The sequence below is a fragment of the Hypanus sabinus genome, chromosome 8 (genome assembly GCF_030144855.1).
Source record: "Hypanus sabinus isolate sHypSab1 chromosome 8, sHypSab1.hap1, whole genome shotgun sequence".
Classification (NCBI taxonomy): domain Eukaryota; kingdom Metazoa; phylum Chordata; class Chondrichthyes; order Myliobatiformes; family Dasyatidae; genus Hypanus; species Hypanus sabinus.
In genome coordinates this window covers 130043702-130071038 of record NC_082713.1, presented here as the reverse complement: position 1 = coordinate 130071038, position 27337 = coordinate 130043702, and the positions used below count along the sequence as shown (strand labels likewise).

The 27337-nt window shown below is 42.5% G+C and overlaps 1 protein-coding gene across 8 annotated transcripts in view; it reads right to left on the bottom strand.

Moving 5' to 3' along the window:
* nrcama (neuronal cell adhesion molecule a) overlaps positions 1 to 27337 on the bottom strand; it is a 430696-nt gene that overhangs the window by 110696 nt on the left and 292663 nt on the right. For all 8 annotated transcript variants that reach the window (XM_059977833.1, XM_059977838.1, XM_059977831.1 and 5 more), the window contains exons 4-6: positions 9548 to 9706; positions 2753 to 2858; positions 1084 to 1280 (exon numbers count right to left, since the gene is read on the bottom strand). In XM_059977833.1, the coding sequence (XP_059833816.1) occupies positions 1084 to 1280; positions 2753 to 2858; positions 9548 to 9641 (397 nt within the window). In that variant the 5' untranslated portion in view covers positions 9642 to 9706. The remainder of the gene's footprint in view (positions 1 to 1083; positions 1281 to 2752; positions 2859 to 9547; positions 9707 to 27337) is intronic.

Here is a 27337-nt window from a genome sequence, read left to right as displayed (position 1 = left end):
TGGCAAAAGATACACTTCCCCATTATGGGCCCTGATATCCCTTGTAGGCTAACATAAAGGAAAGTTGTGTTTCCACCGCGCCTTTGTATCAATGGCTAGAAGGCCTCTTTCTAGGTAGTACATTTTTATGACACAGTGCTTCTTTCAAACTGTAAGCATAGCATCTTACTTGTTCAAAGCAACACCATACATCATTACCAGACACATAAGCAGACACCCTATTTTGTGTTTCTGGGAAAAACTACCAAACAGTTATCCAGTGTCCTGAAAAAAAGTGAGAAACATTAGCTTCAACACCTCAACTTCTCCATAAATCAGTCTTTAACCAGGACTTACTCTTCCTTACCTGCTAGGATGAGCTAGGTTCCGCTACAAAGTGGAGTCCTGCTTAATGTGTGCAAGGTTATGCAATATACAATCCTATACTGACAATGGTGGTGTATCACAGATGATACAGATGTGTGTCCTTGAGCAAGGCATTGCTCTGCGACGACACCAGTGCCAAGCTGTATGGGTCCTAATGCCCTTCCCTTGGACAACATCGGGGAGACTTGCAGCTTGAACAACTGCCAGTCTTCCATAAAAAAAACCTTGCCCAGGCTTGCGCCCTGGAAACTTTCCAAAGTGCAAATCCATGGTCTATCGAGACTAACAGAGGCCTACACACATCACAGATGACACTTTGATCTGACATACAGTGCACGTTGCAACTAAACAAAACAAATTAGCCAGTTATGAAAGTGGTCCTTTAATTTTATTGTCAGCAACAAAACTCTTACAGATCAGATCCTTCCTTGCCACCTTTCAACAAATTGTGACCACAACAACACCACCTCAAAGTATTTGTGTATGAAGTAATCTGTCTGGATGATGTGCAATCTAAACTCTTCACTGTATCTCAGTATATGTGACAATAGCAAACCAATTACCAGAGGTGGTTCTGCCATCCAGAAGTGAGGGGTGGGGTGGAGGCCTTGCTATGATCTTTTAACTACTGTTTTCAATGCAGGGCCTTACAGTTTAGTGTCTGCTCCATTATGAGTCTCAGAGGCAAATAAAAAACTTGAGGTTACATTTACTCACTGGACTGGCGGATGACAATCTTGTTGGAGACAGCTGTACCACGGTCATTTCTTGCCGTACACTGATACTCTCCTTCGTAAGCTTCTGCCTTCCCCCCGCCCACAATGTCAATCAACAGAGTCCCGGAGTGGGGCTTCATCATCACACGAGGGTCTTTGTCAATGTTGAAATGGGTTCCATTGCGAGTCCACGAAAACCTACAGAAAACATTCCAGAAGCAGTGAAAATGAGATTAAGAGATATAGCTATATCAAAGAATATTTGGGTGACATGGCAGTGTAACACTATTTCAGTGCCAGCAACCCCAGTTCAATTCCACTGTTGTTTGTATGTTCTCCCCAGGACTCAGTAGGTTTCCACCAGGTGCTCACTTTCCTTCCACATTCTAAAGACGTACGGTTTCATAGGTTAATCGGTCACATTTGTGTAACTGGATAGTGAGCTCATTGGGCCAGAAGGACCTGTTACCAAGCTGCATCTCCAAATGAACTATTTGCAAGCTGCAAATATATGCAGTTCAAAGTTTCATGCTCCCTGTCCTGCCCAGGTTACTAACACCTGACTAATGGACAGTCTGTATGCATGGGCGAGTGCTTGGGAGACAGACAGGACAGATTCACCGGCTGCTGCAGGCTGCAGGCATCTTATGCTGTGGAGGAACTCGGTTATAGGCGCACTTCAGACTCACAAGCCGCTCAGGTTATGAACGGTTTTCAGGAATGGAAGTAGAGTTTAAAAATTTAAGAGAATAGATAATGTTTTTCCAGTTCGGAAATTCATAACGTTTCAAACAATTGTGGGCTTCTGCCTCTGCTCTAGGACTTTGACGAAAGAAGGGAAGTGCAGAGTAATTTGGTATAGTGGTGTTAATGAGATAGAAGACTATGGAACCAGTGAGGAGCGACCCAAGAACAAATCCCTTGCTGCGTTACTTTCCCAGATCTTTCCTCCACAACCTGATCAGGCCTGCACCATTCTTCTCACATTACATTCTCACACTTATATTCTCATACAACAATGGAGACCATTTGCCCCATCAAGTCTATTCCTGCACTCAGGGCAATCCACTAATCTAGTGACCCGACAGTTCTCCATAACCTAATACCAACCAGCAGCTCCTGGTTTTCCTGCCACCTGCCTACACAAGGTGTAATTGACAGTGACCAATTAAATTATTTTCACACCTGTGGGATTCTGGCTATGGGAGAAGGAATCTGGTACATCAAGGGAACCTAATTACATGAAGAATGTTGAAACTCCACAAAAACAGTATTGAAGGCAAGGATCAAATCTGGCTTACTAGACTTGTTTGCTAGCAGGATTATTGCACTTCCCATTTTTCTATACAATATGAATTTCAAGAGAATATTAAGCGATAGGACGGTACAGTGGTGCAGCGTAGAGTCGTTGTCTGACAGTGCATGAGATGCAGGTTCAATTCTGACATTCGGTGCTGTCTGCGTGGAGATTGCATATACACCCTGTGACATCCAAAAGACACAGGAGTTGATGATTTAAACCACTCATAGTATACAGGCGAGCAGTACACTATGAGGAGAATTAAATGGGTTAGTCTAGGATTAGTGTAGATTACAAGAGTACTTGATAGGCATAGACTTATGGGTTGAGATGGGTCATCCCGTTTTTCTTTATTACTCTATGTCCATACCTGGGAGCTGGATTCCCTTTGGCTTCGCACTGGATTAGGATGTTATCCCTGGGGTCTATGATGTAATCCTTTGGAGACTGGTGGGTAATTGTAGGGGGCTGCGGCACTGGATTGGAAAGCAAAGTATGTAAGAACATAAATATATATGACATCCAAGCAAAAGTAAAGTACTGTTAATGTGAAACGTATTGTTCACGCCAATTTGCTACATCATCAAGCATGATCATCCAGGCTGCCTGTAAATTCTGGGGCCAGTCTGAGGGAATTCACGGTTTTGAAACTCAGCACACCCCAATTCCTTGCATGTACCTGATATATTGGGGAAAACTGGTTTCTTGCTCAGGCAACTGTGGTAGTCACCTCTGATCAAACCCTTCGTTGGCAGAGGGATTCACTGCAATCTGGAATTATGGTTCTGTGTTTGAGGTCTGCATCTACGACTAAATCTTAAACATCCTTCATAATTCTGTGAGGTGGCCAAAAGAGATTTTCATTCCAAATTCAGTTCATGATTTGGAGATACTTTTAGTCAAAGGATAAACTTTACAGATTGGCTGGAAAGCCAATAGATGTCTTTGCACAGGCAATTGTGGTGGTCACCTTTGATCAAGCCCTTCATTGCCTGGGCATGGCAGAGGGAGGTACTGCAGTCTGGAATTGTGGTTCTGCGTTTGAGGCAATAGATGCTGATCATCACTGCAAGTTGGCCAAGCATTCACAATCTTTTGATTTAGCTCCTACCCAGACTCCAGCTGGATGAGGCAAGCTGTGATTGGCTGAACAAGTCTCAGTGGATGGTCTAGCAAGATTCAACAATGCAATAATAAATTGTTGAAAGACACTGTTGACATGATCACGGCAAATACAAGACCAATTCGTGCACATGCAGTGGGTGCAGCACACGGGACAGAATGTCACAGCAAACAAACACAGCACTGAAAACCGAGGAGGACACACATTGCAGCTGATTATCTTGTGTGCCGCAAACTTACGTTCATCCAGGATTTTTGCTATACTCCCCAGAATCATCAATTGAGAGAGTAAATAAAACAGAATTATAAAGAGAGAGAGGAAAAAAAACAGTTTAAGTAAGAAGTTTCTACATCATTCGGACACTTACAATACATGCAGTTGCTCTAAGTAAGGCCTGGTCCCTATTTCAAATATTAGCTCATAGTGACCTTCACTGATGTATTTGGAAGGATCCTCATTATTTTGTACACTCCTGCCCCAGAATCCAAAAGTCATGATTAAAAAGAAATCAAACAAAAGTAGTAGAACCTCATACAGTTAATCGACAAGTGTAAGCCACCTGGTATTGACCTGTTGTAGCCTGGAATTTCAGTTGTATAGCTGTGTTTATTTTAGGGCTGGTTAATTCAAAATGCACTTTCTTTGGGTGAAATATGATAATGACCATTTCACAGTGGTCCTGATGTCAATAATGCTTTTACAAATCTGAAGACACAAGAGACTGCAGATGCTGGAATCTGGTGCAACACACTAAACGCTGCAGGAACTCAGAGAGCCAGGAAGCAGCTACTGAGGAAAATAAAGAGTTAATGCTTCAGGCTGAGATGCTTGATCCAGTTTGGCTGAAGGGTCTTGACCCAAAACGTCAACTGTCCGTTGTGTGAAGCATTAACATCTGACGTGCACTCATTTTGGAGATTTTAATACTTTTTACTGGCTGTGCTTGACTGGGATCCTTTAGAATGTTTCATTATTTACTTGTTCCACAGCACAGACCATTCCCCCCACCATCTCCTTCTCATAGACCTCACCTCCAGACACCTTGCCCCCAACCTTGTAACCCTTCAGGTCACAAGCATCCGATTTTCCATGTCTCGATCTTTCCCTGTTTTTGACCACTGATCCTGATTATCACTGGACTGACACTTTATCCCATTGCTCCAGCTCCTGGATGCTCCTGATTGATCCATCCCAAGTTCTCCACTCAGGACACAAAGTTGACGACTGGCCCCATATCCCTCCTCAATGCCCCAGACTACAGTCCTGCACCCTCCCAGCCATAACCAACCATCCACACCCAATCACCTGATTTCCTGAAAATTGTCCCTGCATTGGAAGCTTGTAGCCCCATCCCCAGTCTCTCTGCCTTCCACCTCCTCTTCTTCTGTAACGGCACACAAAGGTTTAGATCTGCTTCTCTCTAAGTTCCCATTGGTCTGCACTCTCTCTCCTCACTTGTCCTGGCCTCTGTCCTATGAACTGACCATACCAACATCCTCTCCCTGGACAAAGCTAAGCCCACTTTCTCCAAACCACACCCTCACAAACAAATTACCCTACTCTATTGTGCCAAGCATTCCAAGATCAGGTACAACAAACGAGACATACATTGTTAAACTCCCTCTAGACCTAGGATTCCCAACTTTTTTTATGCTCTGGACCAATACCACTAAGAAAGGAGTCCGTGGACCGCAGGTTGGTAACCCCTGCTCTAGACTGTCCTGCCACACACACACATGCAGCACAAAGTAAACTCCCTCTGATGCACTATTCCATTGAGAACCAACAGCTACAACGGGGGCTGTAGTTCATCCTGAACCCAGAAAATTTCACTCAAAGCCTTTGTTCTGTTGATGTTTTAACAAACTTATTTTATAAAGAAAAATAAATTATATATTCACAAAACCAGGACCAGGAAAAAAAAGAGAAAATCAGCTGCCAAGCATTAAAAAACAGATTAGATACAGTGCAAGCTTCTTTTTCAGTGACATGGCATGGGTCACCAGTAAAATTCCCTCTGCATTGTCCAATCATACACTTCCAGTGCATGGGTTAAGTACATAGTAAAGTTCCCTCAGTGTCATAGGGCACGAGTTAGATACACAATAACCCACCATACAATTCCAGGATATGGGTTAGATACAATTAAAGATCCCTCTGAAATGTGCAACCTAATAGGTATCAGGAAGATGTGATACAGATACATCAAATTTATCTACACTGTTCTGGCTGTAGAAGATAATAATTTTCTACATCGCTTCAAACTGTTAATGAAACTCCATCACCTCCTACTGGCCTGTTAACAAAGGCAAACATTCATTTTTAATGACACTTCACAGCCTCACTCGCCCTCTCTCCCTAGCCCCAACCTACATCTCAGCAGTTGCTCTGTGAGGTGACAACGTTTACTCTTGCTTAAGTAGCTAAACATAATGGATTTAGGACAAAAAAATTGTTCCCTTAGTTGCCTTTTAAATAATTAGCATCATTCATCAAAAAATTATGCACCATACCTCCCACACCTTGGGAAATTGTCTGAACAGCCCTAATGTTAAATGAAGTACAACATAGCAATAAATCCCCCCCACTTTGTAAATGAGGACAAATTGCAAAGCAAATTAACCCTACCAGATTGTTTTGCACATCAAAGACTTTTACATTTAAACCACAATGGTTTCCCCTTCTGATAAATTCCAATAAATTGGCTGCCCATCTTCGTGCCGACTGTCTTTGAATACTGATGAATCTGATACAGGCATTCAGAACGATAATTCTAGACTTGATACAGTTGCTATAGCACAAAACCACATCTAATTTGACAGTGAATTGTTAATCTTACTCCAGGAGGTCAACAGATTAATCAAATGCAAGATGGAAGGATGTCACACTGATACGGCACAGTTCTCAAAGCAGTGCTGAAGTATATTAATGGAACGGACGCAGGGAGCTGCTGTCTGCATCTTAATTGTGCTGTCGCGTCTACAACAATCTTCCCTTTACTCCATGGAGTAAGCTTTACATTCCAATCTGTTTATCTTCAAAAACCTCTGGAAACTATTATACAATCAGATGACTGGAGTGCCACTACTCTTCTGCTGTCCACTCTTTGCTATCAGTAATAAGCATTCTGACATGAACGTCACCTCTATTGACCACATCATCCACTGACTATTCACCAACATTGAGGTTGTTCCATCAACGTCAAGATGTTCACAGGTTTTGTACAGTAAAGGCACAGATATAAAACAAGCTATTTTGGGTTTTGCTGGACAAGGTCAGAAGGTTCTCTGATGGGGTGGAATGGATGACATTTGATCAGAATCAGGTTTAATATCACTGGTATATGGATTGGATAACATATGATGCTCTTTTAAGCATAATGCAATGTTTTTAAATGCGCAACAGAAACTCCAAAGCATTTCAATCACTGGCAGTTTTAAAAGAGTTGTCCACCCCCATCAATATACCCTGAACTCTTGAGTCACATTTTCGGAGCGCTGAGAGTTTCAAGTTAGCAAGAAGTAGCGCCAGCTTTATAATCTGGTGTACTGCATTTGATTCTGGTTCCTCTTCATAGCAAGTATATTGAGGCGATGAGAGGATTCAGAAGAGTATGCTACCTAGATCAGCTGGCATGTGCTCTAAAGTGAAGTTGGAAACGCTAGCGTTAGCATCCACTGCTCCAGAGAAGATTAGGGGAGATCTGATCGATGTTGATAAAATTATGAGAGGATTCCGAAGAAGCTTACCAGGAGATGCACTGGGAATGAAGGAATACGGACTATCGGCGGACAAAAGGGATTTTGTGTCACCAGCCCAAGAACAGGCCCTTCAGGCCATGATGCTGCATCCAACTAATTAAGCTGATGACACCTAATCCCTCATACCCCTCAACGGTCCACATCCATCCTTCCTCAGTGTACTTTTGTGTCAATCCAATAGCCTCTTAAATATCTCTATTGTATTTGCCTCCACACCAGCAATGATGACATATTCCAGGTGTCCATCACTCTCTATAAAAAAAATCTTGCACTCCACCCCTTCTTAAATACATGCCCTTTAGTACTTGACATTTTGACCCTGGGAAAAAAGACACCAGCTGTCTTCTCTGTGATTCTCATAATTTTATAAACATCGATCAGGTCTCCCCTCAGCATCTGCTGTTGCAGAAAAAATAACCCTCACATTTCCACCTTCACTTCATAGCACATGCCTTCTAATCCTGGTAAACCTCTTGTGAATCCTCTCCATAGCCACAATACACTTCTTATAAAGAAGCAACCAGAAGTGAATACAATACTCGGATGCAGCCTAACCAGCTTTATAAAACTGATGTTACTTCTTGCTAACTTGAAACTCACAGCTCCCCAAAACCCCACCCAAGTGTCCAATGTTAATATGGATATTTTGAACGGCAAGCTACACAATTACTAAAGCTGCAACCTCATAGTTTCAGCGACTAACTTTAAATCTAACCTGATGAAGGTCCGTAAATCTGAAATGTCAACCATTTATTCCTTTCCATAGGTGCTACCTGATCTGCTGAGTTCCTTCAGCATTTTGTGTGTGTTACTCTGGATTTCCAGCATCTGCAGAATCTTGTATGAAGTTCAATCCTGTCCTCCGGTACTATCGGTGTCCAGTTTGCATCTGTTCCCTTTGTTCCCCTCCACCCCTCCTGACCAAGCGTTCCAATTTCCCCTCACATCCCAAAAACATGCAGGTTACAAAGTACACAGTAACTGTATTATTAAAGTAAATTTATGTCACCATACACCACCCTAAGTTTAATTGTACTGAAGAACAAAGAAATATAATAGATCAATGAAAAACTACATACACAGACTGACAAACAACCAATGTGCAAAAGACAAACTGCAAATATAAACAAATAAATAAATAATACTGAGAACTTGAAAGTGTGTTCACAGTTTGTGGTTGAGTTAAGTGAATTGGTCACTACAAATTGTCCCAAATGCGTAGGTGAGCAGTAGAACTAGCAGGGAGTTGATGGGAATAAAATACTTTTGGTGGAAGTTAGTGGTTATTGTGAGTCAGCAAGCCAAAGGTTTGGCTTCTGTACTGCCTGGTTCTATTCCACTTGGAGAGTCGAAATGAAGGCTGCAAAGTAATCACCGCCCAGTATGAGTGGCTGTGGCATCTGCCCTCAGTTGTTAACGCGTGGTGATCAGGTCTGGAGACCTGAAGGGAGATTTTTCTCCCCCAGGCTGATAGTTCTCATGGGCTAATTAACTGCTGACCATGGATTTAACAGGAAGTGCTTCTGAGGAAGGCTGGGTCATGGGCTGCTCCGTTCAATTTAAAAATGCACAATTAGGTCTTCAAACTTATGCTCACAGAAGGGTGTGAAAAGAGCAAGTTGATGGTGGAGCACACAAAATGCCAGAGGAAAACAGCAGTACTGGCAGGTCTATAGAGGGGAATGAACAAGAGATGTTTTGGACTGAGACTGTTCATCAGGATTTGAGCATGTTGATTCCGTGTAGTGAGGGCAAACAAGGGAACATGCAGTTGATTCTTTACAGAATGGGATAAGTAATACTGAGGAGCTGATAAATTCAATGTTAAGGAAGTGCGGAGGCAATGAGAGAAAGCAAGAAATAAGGAAAGAGTTTGACTGCAAAACAAAACACAAGTAAAAGTTAAAAGAAAGTACAACTCAATGTTTTAATTAATCCACACCACCTGATGGGAGCATTTATGATACAAGAGTTTGATTGCCAGACACTCAAACTGTAAGGATACCAATGCTGATAGTGACCCGATTTAACTTTCCGCAGTTTAATGGGTTTAATGGAAAATCAACAGAGCTCCATGAAAATCCCAGTGAGACCTTTTGCATTTCTGACAGTGGAGCAGTGCAAATTGGTCATCAGCTTGAGGGAGTTCGCATTTCATATGCCACAGACCGTGGGCCAACCTGCTGCTTCCTGAAGCTTTATCCTTCCGTGCGGCAGCATTGTCTGGGCAAGGCTGCTCTGAGCCACAAAACCATTGCAGATGGAATGGATTAACACTTACGATCAAGAGGCACTTCTAGTGCAGCACCCAGATGGATCAGAAGGAGAACGATTGCAGCTCCACCGCTTTTTCGACTTGACTTCATCCCTGGCATTTTTCAGACTCGGCACACAGGACTGCTGGAACACTATTCCGTTTGGACTCTGGAATCTGCCAAATCTAAAAGGAGGAGAATCAAATGATCAGCAAAATATTTTGGTTGACTTCAAAATGTAACTGTCCCATATTATCAACGGCAAATTGAAAGAGGCAGCATCCGTGAAGAAAGAAGTGGAGTTAACTTTTGAGGTTTCAACAAGAACAGAAGAAAGTAAGAGGAGTGGGTCACTTTCCCAGTCATTTAAAACAATAATGGCCAATCTAGCCCAGACCACAACATCTCCTCTGTGCCAGGTCCCCACATCCTTCAATCCATGAACTTTTAAAAAGTTATCCACTTCCACCTCCAATACTTCTACTTATCCAATCTCTGCATCTTTGTGGAATAGAGAACAAGAGATTCACCAGCCTCTGCAAGATAGGTAGCTTCTATCAACGTCAGATCTAAATGACTGACTCTTATCTTGAAATATGACCGCTTGAGGTTCTCATACTGATGAAAAAAAGTTTGTGTTAAGAAATAATTACATCAAAAAGAAAAGGGCCTACCATACCTTCATTAGTAGAGACCAAACCAGTGAACTTCATGCTTAAATATACCAACTTCATTATAAAATGGAAACCACAACTTCCTGTAGCCATGGAAGATCGCTGCACGATTGGAGATGCCTTCTAACAATTGATGAAGTAAGCACAACTCCAGGGTATGTAAAGCTTTGCAGACTGAGGTGAGATTGCTAATGCAATGTAGATGTCAGTCACTTTACACATACCATCTCCCAAGCACAGCAATGTGATGCGTAAATGACATTAATGGACTTGCCCGAGGAATAAATATGGTAAAAACACTCCCATTTATAGCCCGTGGCACTTTAACATCGTGTTGAGAGAGCAGTTAAGACGTTGAAGGAAGTCTCAGCTGAAACAAGACACCTCTGACACAGGATCACTTCGTTGGTGGTGCTCCAAAGATTTGACTCTGATTTTGTGCTCGACTTTCTGGAGTGGGTTGGAACACAATATCCACTGATTTTACGATAAAACATCATCCATCTAAGCAATACCTAACACAAGCAACACATAAGCCAGTAGTTTTGTACCAAAACAAAATACAAATGCCTCAGATAATTGCCTTTCTCAAACTCAGCAACAACAACTTGAATCAATATTCCATCTCCTCCATCAAATAAGATCCAGCACAGATGCTTAAGCGTCTGGGTCTGATCCCATAATATGCTGCTCTGTTCACTGTGTGCACCGTTATGACAGAAACATGGAATAATGCCTATGTGGAATACCTATTCCTTTACAAAGTCCCTGGGCATTGGAAGGGAACTATTTCCTTAAAGTGACAAGACAAATTTATATCAGACCAACTTATCCAATTGAGAAGAATGCTTTGAAAGAGAAAGTTCCTTCCTTCTATTTTAATTTAGTTAAAATGAATCACTAGTCCTGCCAGTCTCTGAAATAAAACTGGAAGTTAACAATCTTTGATTGCATCCCTGAGTCGCAAGAAGATTAAAGAGTAACTGAGTCAGAGAATGATCAAAATTGAAGGGGACACAGCAAGATAAATCCAAAGGTCACACCTGCCTATTACTCTAACCGAGTGAGTAGACGTCAAGGGGCACAATTGAGGTGGGCAGTAGGGGTCTGATAAAGGCAAAATTGGAACAGCAGTGAAAAACAACCCAGTCAGGTGGAGTTAGTAAAGGAGGTTAATGGTGGAGAAGAAAAAATATAATGACATTTGATTTGTATTAGTTTTAATCCTCTGCATTGTTCTTGGAGGTGTGTGTGGTACTCCCTCAGTCCTTGACTTGAGTGTAAGCGTAGATATTTAGTCTTCATATCTCTGGAATGGGACTTGAACTTCAAGTAATTTTAAAAAATGCAAAGTGAGAATAAACTGCTCTGTTACAACTATTTCTTGTTTGCAAGAAGGATGAGAGGTGATTCACTGGCTGTCAGTACTGAGTATGCAAGGAAGAGTGACATTGCCTTTAAGTACTCAGGGAACTGCTATTCAATGATACAAACCCAGGCTCAACATTGAAGATTTCAGCAAGATCAATGGTACAAGGCAATGAATGCTTATTGTACAAAACTGTAAAATCAGGAATTTACTTCAGAGTTCTGAAGAAAGGTCGTCAGTTTAAAAAATTAACATCATCCCTCTTTGACAAAGGGTCTGAATCTGAAACGGGAACTCTGTTCTTCACACAGATGCAGCCTGACTTGCTAAGTATATCCAGCATTTTCTGCTTTACTTTAGATTTCGGGCATCTGCAGTTCACTTGACTTTCTCCACAAAATGCTGCCGGGAATTTTCTGAATTTTATGACAGCAGCCACAGTGTTTGGTTCATGCTTTACAAGAATTCCATCAACCATGAGGCCCCCTCTTGGCTTAGCGGGTATTGGAAACATTGCAAATACCCTGCAGAGAATTACTGGTCAATATTAACTGATTTTCAGAGAAGATGGTGGAGTGTCTGAGACACTGGAAGCTGACTTCAGATAGAGTGACTGACTGGTAGAGCAAGTTTCTGTGGCCAGTTTCAGTGTTTGTGTGTACTTTGAAACCATATTTGATTGGTTTTGATGGACTACTATAACCAGAGATAGATGGTACATGATGTGACACCCTGGTCGAGTCCTCTTCCCCTTCTCTCACTGCAAACCAGCGCCTATATGCCAGCTGCCACCAGTCCAGACACACTTCAATATCACAGCCTCTGATTAAACATGGTGCCTCAGTCACCTCATCAACCACAGTGAAGCAGCTTAACCTTAGCTATTGACTGGGAACGGTTCATTGATTTTGTATGGCAAAAGTTTTTTTAAAAATCCACTTTATCCGAAACAAGTCACATTTGCTCACAATTCGCTTGTAAGGGGAACGGTGGCCAGCTGGTGTGAGGGGCAGATAATGTGGATTAGGGGGCGAGAAATGCCTGGAGGATCTGTTTGAAGTTAGCCTGCCAATCTTAATGGTCCAAATGTGTGCTTGCTGATAACCTAATCTGAAATCAGGGGAGTGCTGAACTGACATGATAGAATATAGAAACATTCCAGAATTGCCTTCAGAAGAGACGGCACTGCAAAGTGAAAGACTGCTTGGAGTTCCTCGAACGGTACACTGGAATAGTGTAATACCAGACACTGCCAAGCAAACACTTAAAAGCTTCTTAAACAAAGATTTTAAAACAGAGCTCTTAATCTCCTACCAGATAACTGGCATTGTACGCTTGATTATACATATATTTTTTCAATGGGTGTAGTTGGAAGTCTCTTATTTCAGTTTGCAAGCAAAGGCTGAATGACGTCAGGATCTACAGTTCAACAATAATGGGGAAATAAGGTACTTGGACATCAGTGTTATGTCTACAAGGAACATTAACACTCAGAAATCTGCAAATCAATGACACGGACCAATATCCAACATAGATCACAGCAAGATCAATGTTACAAGGCACATTTATGTTAATCACATCGGGGTGCAACTTTGTAAAGCAGAAGCACCCAAGGATGTGATGTGCCAATGTAAATTTTCAGCCATTCTGCCACAGACAGTAAGCGGAGTGGTTAAACACTTTACAGTGCTAGCATCCTGGATTCAATTCCCGCTGCTCTCTGTAAGACAGTTCGTGCATTTTCCTCGTGACTGTGTGGGTTTCCTCCCACGGCTTCTTCCGGTTGGTAGGTAAGTTGGTCATTGTAAATTGTCCCATGATTACGCCAGGGTTGAATCACGGGTTGCTGGGCAGTGTAGGTCGAAGGGCCGGAAGGGCCTTCTCCACGGTGTATCTCAATAACTAAATTTCTGTCCTCCTCACCACTCCCCCTCCCTGCACTATAAAACAAACTTCTCCAGTTCTGATCGCAGTTTCTCCTTCGCAGATGCTGCCTGACTTGTTGACCATCCCCAGAATTCACTGGTCAGTTTGTTAAGGACAAAATTAATGGCTATCCCCATTTCTTACTCAATCTACTATATGAAGATGGCGGCTCTCTTGATGTTGATAGATCGTTTCACAGTCTATGACAGCTGCAAGTGTTGTCATGGGCATCAAAAGCCCTCAAAGTCAAAATGGAATGGTAGTATTGCTAAGTGGTGAGAAGAGAATAAGTGGCTCTGTTGTTCAGGGTAGCCTAAAGTAACAGTCTAACATCAAACCAGAAGGCTCACCCACAAGATGCCTCCAGGCACCACTGGGAGGTGTGACCAACACAATACTGAACAACTTGCAAGAACATTTGGCCCTTTATAATTTAAATGCTGAATTATCAGAAGTGCCCACCCACCATTTGCTGACTAGTTTCACATATAACATAACCATATAACCACATAACAATTACAGCACGGAAACAGGCCATCTCGGCCATTCTAGTCCGTGCCAAACGCTTACTCTCACCTAGTCCCACCAACCTGCACTCAGCCTATAACCCTCTATTCCTTTCCAGTCCATATACCTATCCAATTTTACTTTAAATGATAATACCAAACCTGCCTCTACCACTTCTACTGGAAGCTCGTTCCACACAGCTACCACTTTCTGAGTAAAGAAATTCCCCCTCGTGTTACCCTTAAACTTTTGCCCCCTAACTCTCAACTCATGTCCTCTTGTTTGCATCTCCCCTGCTCTAAATGGAAAAAAGCCTATCAACGTCAACTCTATCTATCCCCCTCATAATTTTAAATACCTCTATCAAGTCCCCCCTCAACCTTCTACGCTCCAAAGAATAAAGACCTATTATATGGCACACGAGTGAATCTGCAGATGCTGGAAATAAATAAAAACACAAAATGCTGGCAGAACTCAGCAGGCCAGACTGCATCTATGGGAGGAGGTAGTGACAACGTTTCAAGCCGAAACCCTTCATCAGGAGTGAAGTAACATGGGATGGCGGAGAGGGGATAAGAAGTGGTGGGAGGGATGAAGTAGAGAGCTGGGAAGTGTTAGGCTGGAGGGAAATGGGCTAGGGGGAAGGTGGAGAATTATGGGAAATAAAAGAGAAAGAAAGGTAGGGCTGGGGGGAGATTATAGTGAGGGGGGAAAAACAGAGAGACTCTCACTCCCACTCCGACATGTCTGTCCATAGCCTCCTCTACCATCAAGTTGAGGCCACACGCAGGTCAATGGAGCAAAACCTTATCTCCCGCCTAGGTAGCCTCCTGCCTGCCGGCATGAACATCCAACTCACAGACCTCCGTTGATACCCCTGCCCCCCCTTACCCCTTATCTATTATTTTAGTCTGGTTCTCTTTCTCTCTGTTTTCCCCCCTCACTATAATCTCCCCCCAGCCCTACCTTTCTTTCTCTTTTATTTCATATAATTCTCCACCTTCCCCCGAGCCCATTTCCCTCCAGCCTATCACTTCCCAGCTCTCTATTTCATCCCTCCCCCCACTTCTTATCCCCCCTCAACCATCCCATGTTACTTCACTCCTGATGAAGGGTTTCGGCCCAAAACGTCGTCACTACCTCCTCCCATAGATGCTGTCTGGCCTGCTGAGTTCTGCCAGCATTTTTGTGTTTTTAAGACTTATTATATGTTTCCTTTTGGTATGAGGCTATTCACCCCATTGAGTTTAAGGCAACTCTTACAGCAAATCCATCAATGCCTTTACCAACCACCAACTCCCAAATGTCTATTGTCCCCTTGGATTCTTCACCAATTCACTCACCCCAGGAGCCAATTCACCAGGTTATCAGCACATTCTTAAGATGGGAGGAAACGGTTGCAGCCTGGGGCAACCCACATGGTCACAGGAGTAATGTGTGAACCCCACACAGACATCAGCAGAGTTTATTCATGGTGCTGGAAATGTGAATGAGCAAGATTATCTACTGAGCTCTAATCTGCTAATTAACTTTGCCGACAACACTACGCTGATTGAGCTAATCTCAAACAATGACAAGGTGGCCGACAGGGAAGAAGTCATCTCTCTGACACAGTGGTGTCAAGAAAACAGCCTCTCCCTCGATGTTGCAAAAACAATGGAGTTGGTTGTGGACTACAGGAGGAATAGAGACAGGCTAACCCCTATTGACATCAGTGGATCTGGGGTTGTGAGGGTAAACAGCTTTAAATTCCTCGGCATACACATCATTGAGGATCTCACGTGGTCTGTACACACCAGCTGTGTGGTGGAAAAGGCACAACAGTGCCTCTTTCACCTCAGACTGTTGAGGAAGTTTGGTGTGGGCCCCCAAATCTTAAGAACTTTCTATAGAGGCACAATGAGAGCATCCTGACTGGCTGCATCACTGCCTGGTATGGGAACTGTATCTCCTTTAATCGCAGGACCCTGCAGAGAGTGGTGCGGACAGCCCAGCGCATCTGTAGTTGTGAAATTCCCATGATTTACAAAGACAGGTGTGAAAAAAAAGGCCCAGAAGATCATTGGGGATCTGAGTCACCCCTACGACAGTCTATTCCAGCTGCTACAATCTGGGAAACGGTACCACAGCATAAAAGCCAGGACCAACAGGCTCTGGGACAGCTTCTTCCAGCAGACCCATTAGACTGATTAATTCACACTGATCTGAGTGTATTTCTATGTCACACTGACTGTTCTATTTATTATAAATTACTATGATTGCACATTGCACATTTAGACGGAGACGTAGCATAAACGTTTTTACTCTTCATGTACCTGAAGGATGTAAGAATAAAGTCAATTCAAATTGAGGGGGCATGGCAGTCCGACTCTGAGCCAAATCTTGCACCATTTCCCAATTATCAGTGGCAATAGAAGGTCACTTGCATTCTGATAATGAAACCCCCCACCCCTTAAAATACTTTAATGTCACAAGTAAGTCCTGGCACCTGAACTCCACTGATAAGTGTAAATGGGAATATAATCTGCCAGGGCTAATCATGGTAAGAATTTATTTTATTGATTTTTTTGGATGGAGAAGATTGAAGCAACACAAAGCATCCAGACAGTTGGCAAATAAAAATATCTATCAATATTTCCTGACATTGGATGAAAATGCATGCATTTCAGGTTTGTTTAAAAAGAACATTTAATCTCTTTTTCCCTTTTTCAGATACATCAAAGTATTTTGCAATATTCTGACGCATCTACATGAATTTTGTTACTGATTAGCGTTTTTTACAGAATAAAGTGAGAATTTAACGTCGGTGTAGTGTTCAAAATTATCTTCTGGAATTAGCATTGCTGGACTAACCTGGAAATACACTAACTATATCATACCTGTGTTTTCATATCATTTAGAGAAAAAGCAATCAAGGTAAATTAACCGCTTTAACGTTTTTTAATCTGAAATCTGAGTTTCTTTTCTTTTGCCCACATCTTGGTCTGTGATTTCCCAGTGCAAACCTTTCAAAAGTGGTGGTAAGATTCAGAGTGAAATGGTTCACGTTCAAGTATAATTATTATTCAACCGAACATAAATACCCAAGAATACAGCCAAATATAACAGTGTTTCTCCGAGGCCAATGTGCAAAACTCAGTAACAACAGTCTTACACAGCACAAGGCACATATAGCATATATAAGATAGCAAATAAGTATGTAGACACACAACAATATGTATAGCTCAAGTCTCTGAGTGACGTCCTGTAAATTTATGGTGCATCAGTGTTATTGGCAAGAACAAGCAGTTGCCAGCAATGCGCAAACAAACGTACACAGATATGCAAAGTAGCGTGTCTTTCCACTGATCGAACACTGGAGGGCAGCACTGATGGGAGGGACCAGCCCATAACACTGCGCTACACTATTTCAGGCAACTCCTCTCCAGAACTGCTACAGCAGGCAAGCCCACAACTTGAGGCCCAGTTCTCTCTACAACTGAAGTCACCCAGCTCTCCCATCACCTATCTCACCAATAATCAAGGGAAACAGACTTGCAGCATTTTACATTGCCAATATCCAACAGAGTCTAGCAATTGCAAGAGAAACATCCAAGACAATCACTTGTCATCAGACTGCACACCACCTTTGTGTACTAACGCCAATGCCTTCTTGTAGCAGGTAATAACATCTAGCGCTTCCACCAACAACCAACTTTCTGACAGGGTAGATCTTCAGTCCTTGAAGTTCTTAATGTCCAGAAATGTCTTGCGATCGTAAAAAAGACATTAAAAAAAAGACAAAAACACCTCTGGTTGGCCCGAGAAGCCACTGCGTCTGAATGCACTGTCATCTTCCCAGAGGGACTGGTGATATTCAGAGTAAAATAGAGAGATTCGGTGGAGGGAGAAATCAAGGGGAGATGGGTACATCTCTACCAACAGAGTCAGAAAACCAGTGAAGCCATTACTTTGGATTATTTCTGTTATTCCACGCACCAGAGTTTCTTTAAATTTACTCACTTGTCATGTAGTCCATTTAGAGCCATGGAGTGAAGGGCAGTCTTTGTAAATAATTTACATAACAGGAGATAAAAATAAAAATGTAACAGCACTGAAGTAATCTATAACAGGAAAAATATAATTGAATGTCTGAGCCAAGCAATAATGCATAGAAAAAAGAGCAGTAACCAATGGTTGTTGTTCAGTATGGGTTCTGGCTTGACTATGGCATTCTAATAATATACTCATCAATAATTTCCATCTACACCCCCCATGCCCCTTTACAAATTGTCAATGGTGGACAACGGCCAATGAATGCCCTGAGATGCTGGTTTTGCTCCCAGTAAGTCTTGAACACAGAACACAACCATTTTGTGTTAGTCAATGGAATTTCACTTTATTCAATTTCATTGTACAATTGTTGCTATTGATGGCAGTCCAGAAATATTAAGTCCATGTTATATTATTTAAATAGTTAATTGACAACAGAATCAATGTTATCTTAAATAGAATAAATCCAATAAAATATTTAATTGCAATAAATCAATGCTGTGCTGAATTTTATTACAGATCCACCTCAGTTCATGAACAACTTGTTGTTTGTTCTCAAATAGGAACATGGCTTCAAATCTAAGCTATCAAACAATCTCCTGTAGGAACTCAGCAGAATGAGCATTATCTATGGGAGGATAGTAACTGTCAACATTTTGTGCTGACAATTAGTGCATCCTGGTCTGGTGCGGCAATTCAAATGCAGAGGAACATAAGCTGTTGCAGAGAGCAGTGGACTCTGCTCAGTACATTGCAGGCACATACAGTTAGCATTTATAGAAGGTGCTGCATTAAGGCAGCAATCCTATTGTCAAGGATCCCCACTATCTGAGCCTCGTCATCTTTTTGCAAGTACCACGGGGCAGGAAATATAGAAGCCTCAAGTCCCATGACATCAGGTTCAAGAACAGCTACTTCCCTTCAACTATGCGGTTCTTGAACCAACCAGCACAATCTTAATCACTACAATTTAACAATACTATGATCACTGTACACAAAAATTGACTTTTTATTTTCTTTGCATTTTTTCTTGAAAAAACTGTATACTTTATGCTTAATTATTTGTTTCTTAAGAATGCTGCTTATATGAAGCCACTGCAAGCAAGTTCTTCATTGCACCCTGTATATATACTGGTGACAATATGACAATAAATTCAACCTGACTTGAATTGCTTAAAGGCAGCATTTTCAAACCAAATCTATGGGACTGTCCAGGGACTGATTAAAATGCTGAAAGTTCAGGGGTTGAATTAGTGAAATGCATTAGTTCACTAATTATGGTACGGGACAGCACAAAAATTTAGTGGTTATCACAACCCTTTACGGTACACGTGACACAAGTTTAATTCCCACCACTGTCTGTAAGGAGTTTGTGTTTTCCCCATAACTACGTGGGTTTCCTCCGGGTGCTCCAGTTTCCTACCGCAGTCCAAAGACGTACCAGTTGCAGGGTTAATTGGTCGTTGTATATTGTCTCGTGATTACGTCAGGATTTAATCGGGGAACAAAGGGCCGGAATGGCCTACTCTGCACAGTATCTCAATAAGTAAATAAAACAAATAAGTCTCACAGGATAAAGACTAGAAAAAAGAAGGGGATGGAAATGTCTGACAATTTTGAGAGTTTTAAAAGTCAACACAGTCCTGAACTGTATGAGCAGCATGGAGCGCTTCACTCACCTCAACTTTGAACGGCTTCCACAACCTATAGAATCACCTTCAAGGACTCTGCTACTCAGGTCCTCAGTGTTATTTTTAAATTTTATTTGCACAGTTTGTCTTCTTTTGCACATTAGCTATTTGCCAGTCTTTGTGTGTGTATGTATTTTTCACTGATTCTACAGCATTCCTTTGTTCTACTGTGAGTGCCTGCAGGAAAATGAATGTCAAAGTAGTATAAGGCAACACATGCGTATTTAGGTAACAAGTTTATTTTGAACTCTGAACGCAGGTTGGTGCATCTTGGCACAAGTTAGGGGATTGATTGTGGACGAGTTTGTTAGTGATTAGCAGAAGGTGGGGGACGCCCAGGAGAGCTCTGGAATCTGCAAGTCTGCCAATCACACAGACACGGATGAGGGTCTCGGCAGCTGATGAGCCGACACAGGATGTCGAATGAAGCCGAATTTGATGAAATGTGACACTTATGATCCATCACATCAGAAAAACAGAAACTAACAAGAGCTCTTAGCAAGTGATCATCTACACATTCCCAGCTTTCGTCTCACTTGTAATCAGGGCTGGTAGCAGAAGGTATATTTTGTACACATAATTGGCAGCTTATGGGTGGCAATCAGCAGCTGCACATAGCCACATTTCATGCAAAGCAGAATCATTCATTGCTTAAGGAAGTCTGATGGCAATTGAATTATTCTATAATTCAAGGAAACATTTGCTTCACTTACCACCTTCTTTTAAACTCTGTCAAATTTTATTTCCACGGTGTCATTAAATTCACCACACACAGCAACCAAGAAATCCAGTTCCTTCAATATCTAGAATTTGTTCAACAAGCAATCTTTTGCTTATGCTAATGGGATTGAAAGTCTGGTCCTACATTCCATTAGATCATTTCATTAGGGTCCTGAAGAAGGGCCTCGGACCAAAACATCAACCGATCGTTCATTTCCATAGATGCTGCATGACCTGCTGAGTTCCACCAGCACTTTGTGTGTACTGTATTAAATCATGTCTGGTCTGTATTTTCCTCTATTTTCTTGCCTTGTTTTGATACCCTTTCCTGACAAGAAATTCATCAGTGCTCCAGAAATTTCCAATTGACTCGCAGTAACAATACGTGGAGAGAGGTGAGAGCAACGTTCAAGCCCCGCTCAACAGGCGCAGGGAAGGAGAATCAATCACAGACATCTTCTCAGCACTCCACCTTTCCCGACAAACTGACTGTGAAATTGAGAGCAAACAAGATGGCCTGACCCCTTGGTTCATGCCAGCCTTAGCAAGTTTTGCCCTTAAGTGTCAGACAGCTCCGAAATGCTTCAAAAACAAGAGAGACACAAGAGAATGGCAGATGCTGGGACCTGGAGTAACAAACAATCTGCTGGAAAACAGCATTTGTGTGTGGGGGCTGGGGGAGGAATTGGATGGATGTGTATATAGACTGAACATCAGATGGGCATGTACATATCCGATGCTGAGTTTCACTCAAAACATCAACAATTCCTTTCCCCACACTCCCACAGATGCTGATTGACCAGCTGAGTCCCTCCAGCAGATTATTTGATGCAGAAAACAGCAGCAAACACTGAGAAACTTGTGTGTACACTTGTCTTCAAAACACTCTCTCTCTTGCCAGCGCTCCAAATGTATCCTATCACACTTCACTGCAGTAGTACCATAGTGAGGCACTGCTGGTGGTTCTATTATTTGGATCAGATGTTAAACTGAGGCCCGACAACACTCTCAAACAAATGTGGAAGACTCTACAAAGACAAATGGATGACTGATATTTAACCCTGAGCATCTTTAAGAATTCATTGCCATTACTGAGAGATTGTCATTTCCAACATTACAATGTAACAACTCCGGAAAAGTACTTTTTAGCTGTAGACACAAGAGATTCTACAGATGCTGCAAGTCCAGAGCAATACACACAAAATGCTGGAGGATCTCAGCAAGTCAGGCAGCATCTACGGATGGGAATAAACAGTTCTCGGTTCGCACCAAGACCCTTCTTCAGGACCGTAAAGACTTTTGACGTGGAGTGTGTTAGGACTTCCGGAGGTTGTGAATAACGTGTCAGAAATCCAGCACTTAGGTTTTTTTCTCTGCAGACATTCACTGTTAAGCACTTCTCTTAAAGGGAAATATCTTCTTCCAGTTTCAGTCCAAAGCTTCATTGTGAGCTGTTTTCCTTTGCACACAGAAGTGATTAAACTTTGCTCTGCATATGCCTTGATGTTCTAACTTACCCACAGAGACATAATCGCAGATCATTGGCCTTGCACCAAGTAACACACAATTACCTGACTGACAATGACCTTAATTGTTCCAACTTCAGACCCTACAATGGGATCATGATTTGGGACCTCATAACTTGTTAGTGTGGTCTGGGAGGATTGCTGTGTGAAAACATTTGGGAGAATGAGGGGCAAAACTAGTGCCCTGTCATATTTGAGATTGTACTGTTCTTTTTGCCCTTCAATAAACAAAGTCTTATATTTGCATAATGTGGTCACGTAGTTCTTAGTTAAGTTAAAGTAACCCACCTGGACAAAAAAGACACATACATTCAAATGTTGTTCATAGATTTCAGTTCAGCATTCAACACAATCATTCCTCAGGAACTGACTGGAAAACTGAGCCTACTGGGCCTGAACACCTCCCTCTGCAACTGGATACTAGACTTCCGGACTGGGAGACCTCTGTCAGTCCAGATTGGAAGCAACATCTCCAACACCATCACACTGAAAAATACAATCTCAAATTTGACAGGGCACTAGTTTTGCCCCTCATTCTCCCAAATGATTTCACACAGCAATCCTCCCAGACCACATTAACAAGTTACGAGGTCCCAAATCATGATCCCATTGCAGGGTCTGAAGTTGGGACAATCAAGGTCATTGTCAGTCAGGTAATTGTGTGTTGATTGGTGCAAGGCCAATGATCTGCAATTGTGTCTCTGTGATGCTGAGGATGTTCTACAAGGCTGTGGTGGCCAGTGCTATCATATTTGCCGTTATGTGCTGGGGCAGCAGGCTGAGGGTAGCAGACACTAACAGAATCAACAAACTCATTTGTAAGGCGAGTGATGCTGTGGGGGTGGAACTGGACTCTCTGACAGTGGTGTCTGAAAAGAGGACGCTATCCGAGTTGCATGCCAGCTTGGACAATGACTCCCATCCACTCCATAGTGTACTGGTTAGGCACAGAAGTATACTCAGTCAGAGACTCAATCCACCAAGATGTAACACTGAGTGTCATAGGAAGTCATTCCTACCTGTGGCCATCAAACTTCACAACTCCTCCCTCGGAGTGTCAGACACCCTGAGCCAACAGGCTGGTCCTGGACTTATTTCCACTTGGCATGATGAACTTATTATTATTTAATTATTTATGTTTTTATATTGCTATATTTCTTCACTATTCTTGGTTGGTACAGCTGTAACAAAACCCAATTTCTGTCAGGATCAATAAAGTATGTCTGTCTGTCTAAGCACAGGGCCCCCACTGCTATTCACTCTGCTGACCCACGACTATGCTGCAACACTCAGCTCGAACCACACCAGCAAGTTTGGACATGACCGTGGTGAGTCTCATCAGCAAGAAAGATGAGTCAGCTTACAGAGAGGAGGTGCAGCAGCTAACCGACTGGTGCAGAGCCAACAACCTGTCTCTGAATGTGAACAAGACAAAAGAGATGGTTGTTGACTTCAGGAGGGCATGGAGCGACCACTCCCCGCTGAACATTAGCGTTTTGGCAGTTGAGATCTAACTTGCATAGAGCCATCTCTAACTGTGAGTGTAGCTGCTGGGAAAATTGTCTTTGATTTTCTTAAATCCTCTGTGTCTAATTCTAAATCTTTTATCTCAGAAGTATTCCATTGAGAGAGAGGATTTTTAAATTTGATCTGAATTTGTATGTGTATTCTGATAAATCCCTCAACTGATTTTGTAATTGTAAAATCAGGAACAGCTCCTGGATCAGACTTTATTAAAAATTTTTATTAAAATCTCTCCTCAGCAGAGATCATTTAGAGCACCAAATTTCTTGGTGTTTACCTGGCAGAGAATCTCACCTGGTCCCGCAACACCAGCTCCATAGCAAAGAAAGCCCAGGAGCGAAGTCTGCGAAGGCTGAGGAAAGTCCATCTCCCACTCCCCATCCTCATCACATTCTACAGGGGTCGTATTGAGAGCGTCCTGAGCAGCTGCATCACTGCCTGGTTTGGAAATTGCACCATCTCAGATTGCAAGAACCTGCAGCGGATAGTGAGGTCAACTGAGAAGATCGTTAGGGTCTCTCTTCCTGCCATTACAGACATTTACACTACATGCTGCATCCGCAAAGCAAACAGCATTATGAAGGACCCCACACACCCCTCATACAAACTCTTCTCCCTCCTGCCATCTAGGAAAAGGCACCAAAGCATTCAGGCTCTCATGGCCAGACTATGTAACAGTTTCTTCCCCCAAGCCATCAGACTCCTCAATACCCAGTCTAGACTGACACCAACTTACTGCCCTCTACTGTGCCTATTGTCTTGTTTATTATTTATTGTAATGCCTGCACTGTTTTGTGCACTTTATGCAGTCCTGGGTAGCTCTGTAGTGTAGTGTAGTGTAGTTTTTTTCTGTGTTGAGTTTACATAGTTCAGTGTAATTTTTGTACTGTTTCATGGGGCACCATGGTCCTGTTGTCTCATTTTTACTGTGTACTGTACCAGCAGTTATAGTCGAAATGATAATAAAAAGTGACTTGACTTTAAGTCCTGTCTCGAGCCTTTGTGGCTCATCAGGCTGATGCTTATGCCGGTTTCCGTGGCGTGAAACGACTGAGAGCACGAGACTCTCCCCAACCCACCCACCCCCCCACCCCCCCGGATAGGACACCAGTCTATCGTGAGGTTAACCTCCAGCATTTTGCCAGTACCTGTTTTCAGCTGGGTGGTCTGGAGCAATGTGCAGTTAAGTGCCTTGCTCAAGGACACAACAAGCTGCCTTGGCTGGGGCTCGAACACACGACCTTCAGATTGCTAGTCCAACGCCTTAACCACTTGGCCACGTGTCACATAGTTGAGCCACTCCAAATCATACTACAGCCAATGAAATAATTTATATGGCTTTATCACAATAGAAGGAAAAACACAGCCTTCTTAAAAAAGCTCATTATACCCAAAGTCTCTTTGCAGTTACTGCCCATTGCCCATTCAAAGTAGAAAAGGGGTATTTGGGACTGTATGGGGAACCTTGAGGTCATGCACTGGGAGCCCAGCATAAACAAGAGAAGTAACAGCCAAAACTTACAAGCTGCCCTTGTATGCATCCCTTCAGGTACCTCCTCCCTGACTGCTGTAGGTTTCCCACTTTGCCCTCACTAATTACCTCAGAATACAGAACCAGAGAGGCATAAGTCATCCTCAATCCCAAGGGAGTGTCTGAGAGGATAATAAACATGGTATTCAATTTGTAGACAAAAACCAGAGCATTTTTGGTTTAAATATATTAGTGTGGAAGCTCTACATCTGCCTGAGACGCTGTTGAGCCTTCAGAAGTTGCCACCTTTGACAGATCCTTCGGTAATGCAGGGATCCCCCCAATGAGCCGCCAAAATATCAGGCTGTCCTCTGACAGAGCAGGGATCCCTCAGTGTTACACAGGATTGTTAAACTGGATTATTTGATAGTGTAGAGATTCCTTCATGAACTCCTGGAATGTCAGACAAGATCCTCCAAATGCACAGGGCTCCTGTGTAGCTTTTCCAGAATTCCATTCTGGAGTCTGTTTCTTGAGTCTCCATCTATTTCCCAACAAGTGCAACTTAAACCCACAACCTTCTATCTTGAAGGCAAAATGTTACTTTGATTTATAGCTGACAACATAAATAACTTTGGATCAAATCACTAGCATGTTGCCCGACCCGTGCTGATGGTGAGAGACCTTTCTTGCTGCCAGAATACTGTGCAAATATCAAGTAGGGTGCAGTTTTTGCATTTGGCACAGGTTCAGAAATGTAATCACACAGATAGTTTCTGAACCTGAGGTGAAAACTCTAGTCCGTTGTGTGAACAGGTCCCGTGCGGAACACTCACTATCTAGGTGTGAACCTACAGAGACAGCGTACTGTTAACTGCTCCCTATCCTCGCCAGAAAAGCATGTGGCAACTTGTAAAGCAAAGGGCACAATGCTGTGGAAGAGAAGCCTTCTGTGAGGCCGCCTGTTGAGACCAAGATAAGAGAGCTTTACATTGCATGCACCTGACCTGGAATTGTGTGCAGTTCTGGCCACCAAACTATAGGAAGGATATCAGTAAGATTGAAAGAGTGCAGAGAAGATTTACTAGGATGTTGCTGGGTCTTCAGGAGTTGAGTTACAAGGAAAGATTGAACAGGTTAGGACTTTATTCCTTGGAGTGCAGACGAATGAGGGGGTGATTTGACAGAGGTTTACAAAATTATGAGGGGCATAGACAGAGTATGTGCAAGTAGGCTCTTTCCACTTAGATTAGGAGAGATAAATACGAGAGGACGTGGCTTTATGGTGAAAGGGGAAAGGTTTGAGGGAACATTAGGGGGAACTTCTTCATTCAGAGAGTGGTGGGAGTGTGGAACGGGCTGCCATCTGACGTGGTAAATGCGGGCTCACTCTTAAGTTTTAAGAATAAATTGGATAGATACATGGATGGGAAAGGTCTGGAGGGTTATGGACTGGATGCAGGTCAATGGGACTAGCGGAATAAAGTTTTGGCACAGATCAGAAGGGCCGAATGGCCTGTTTTCTGTGCTGTAGTGTTCTGTGGTTCTATGGAAGCATTGGCTGGGGCAGTGGATGTGCCTTTCTCTGAATGTGTCCTTCCTGATCTGGGTTCATCAAAAAAGGGCAACAAAGGGGCTTCACCCTGAATCCTGAAACACTGGATAAGACAATGCACAAACTGATTCTAGATATGCTCTGCCTGAGACCTGGAAGCACCATCAAGACAAGATTGAATGAATTTTGCTCTGCCTCGTGACACGAGAGTCCATTTAAGAAACAAAACATCCAAATAAAATCAAATTTCTATTCCCAAAGCCTGGAAAACACTCAATTATATTCTCAGAGCAGTCAAAAGCCTTTCAGATAAATGGTACTGCATGCTCAACAAATGTATACAGTATATTGAAACTAGTTGCCTTGAATAGAAACAATGCAGTTCTGCAGTTCCCTACCAACATTACTCACTTCCATTGCACATTATCAATAAACCAAGAGATTCAGTAAAAGAAGCAGTACAAAATATACAAGACAAATTTAAATTAGCTTCTATTTGTAAATAAATTATTAAAAACCTCCTTCTCAACATTCCAACGTCTGTTTAGAGCAGCATGTTCAGTCAGAGTCAATTAAAGATGTTGACACGTATATTCCATTACCTCCAGCACACAAAACAGAAACTGATTGAAAAGATATCCCTGTTTCTAAAGATCCCGAAACATTCACAATTTTCGCGTGTCCGGAAATTCACAATGAATGCTGAAGTCAATTTCAGTTCAAACATATACGGTTTTCAGTAAGTCAACCACACTTAGGTAATTTGTGGAAACTTTAAACCATTACCCACTGTAGGTCACTCAGTTTAGAAAAGCCTGTAT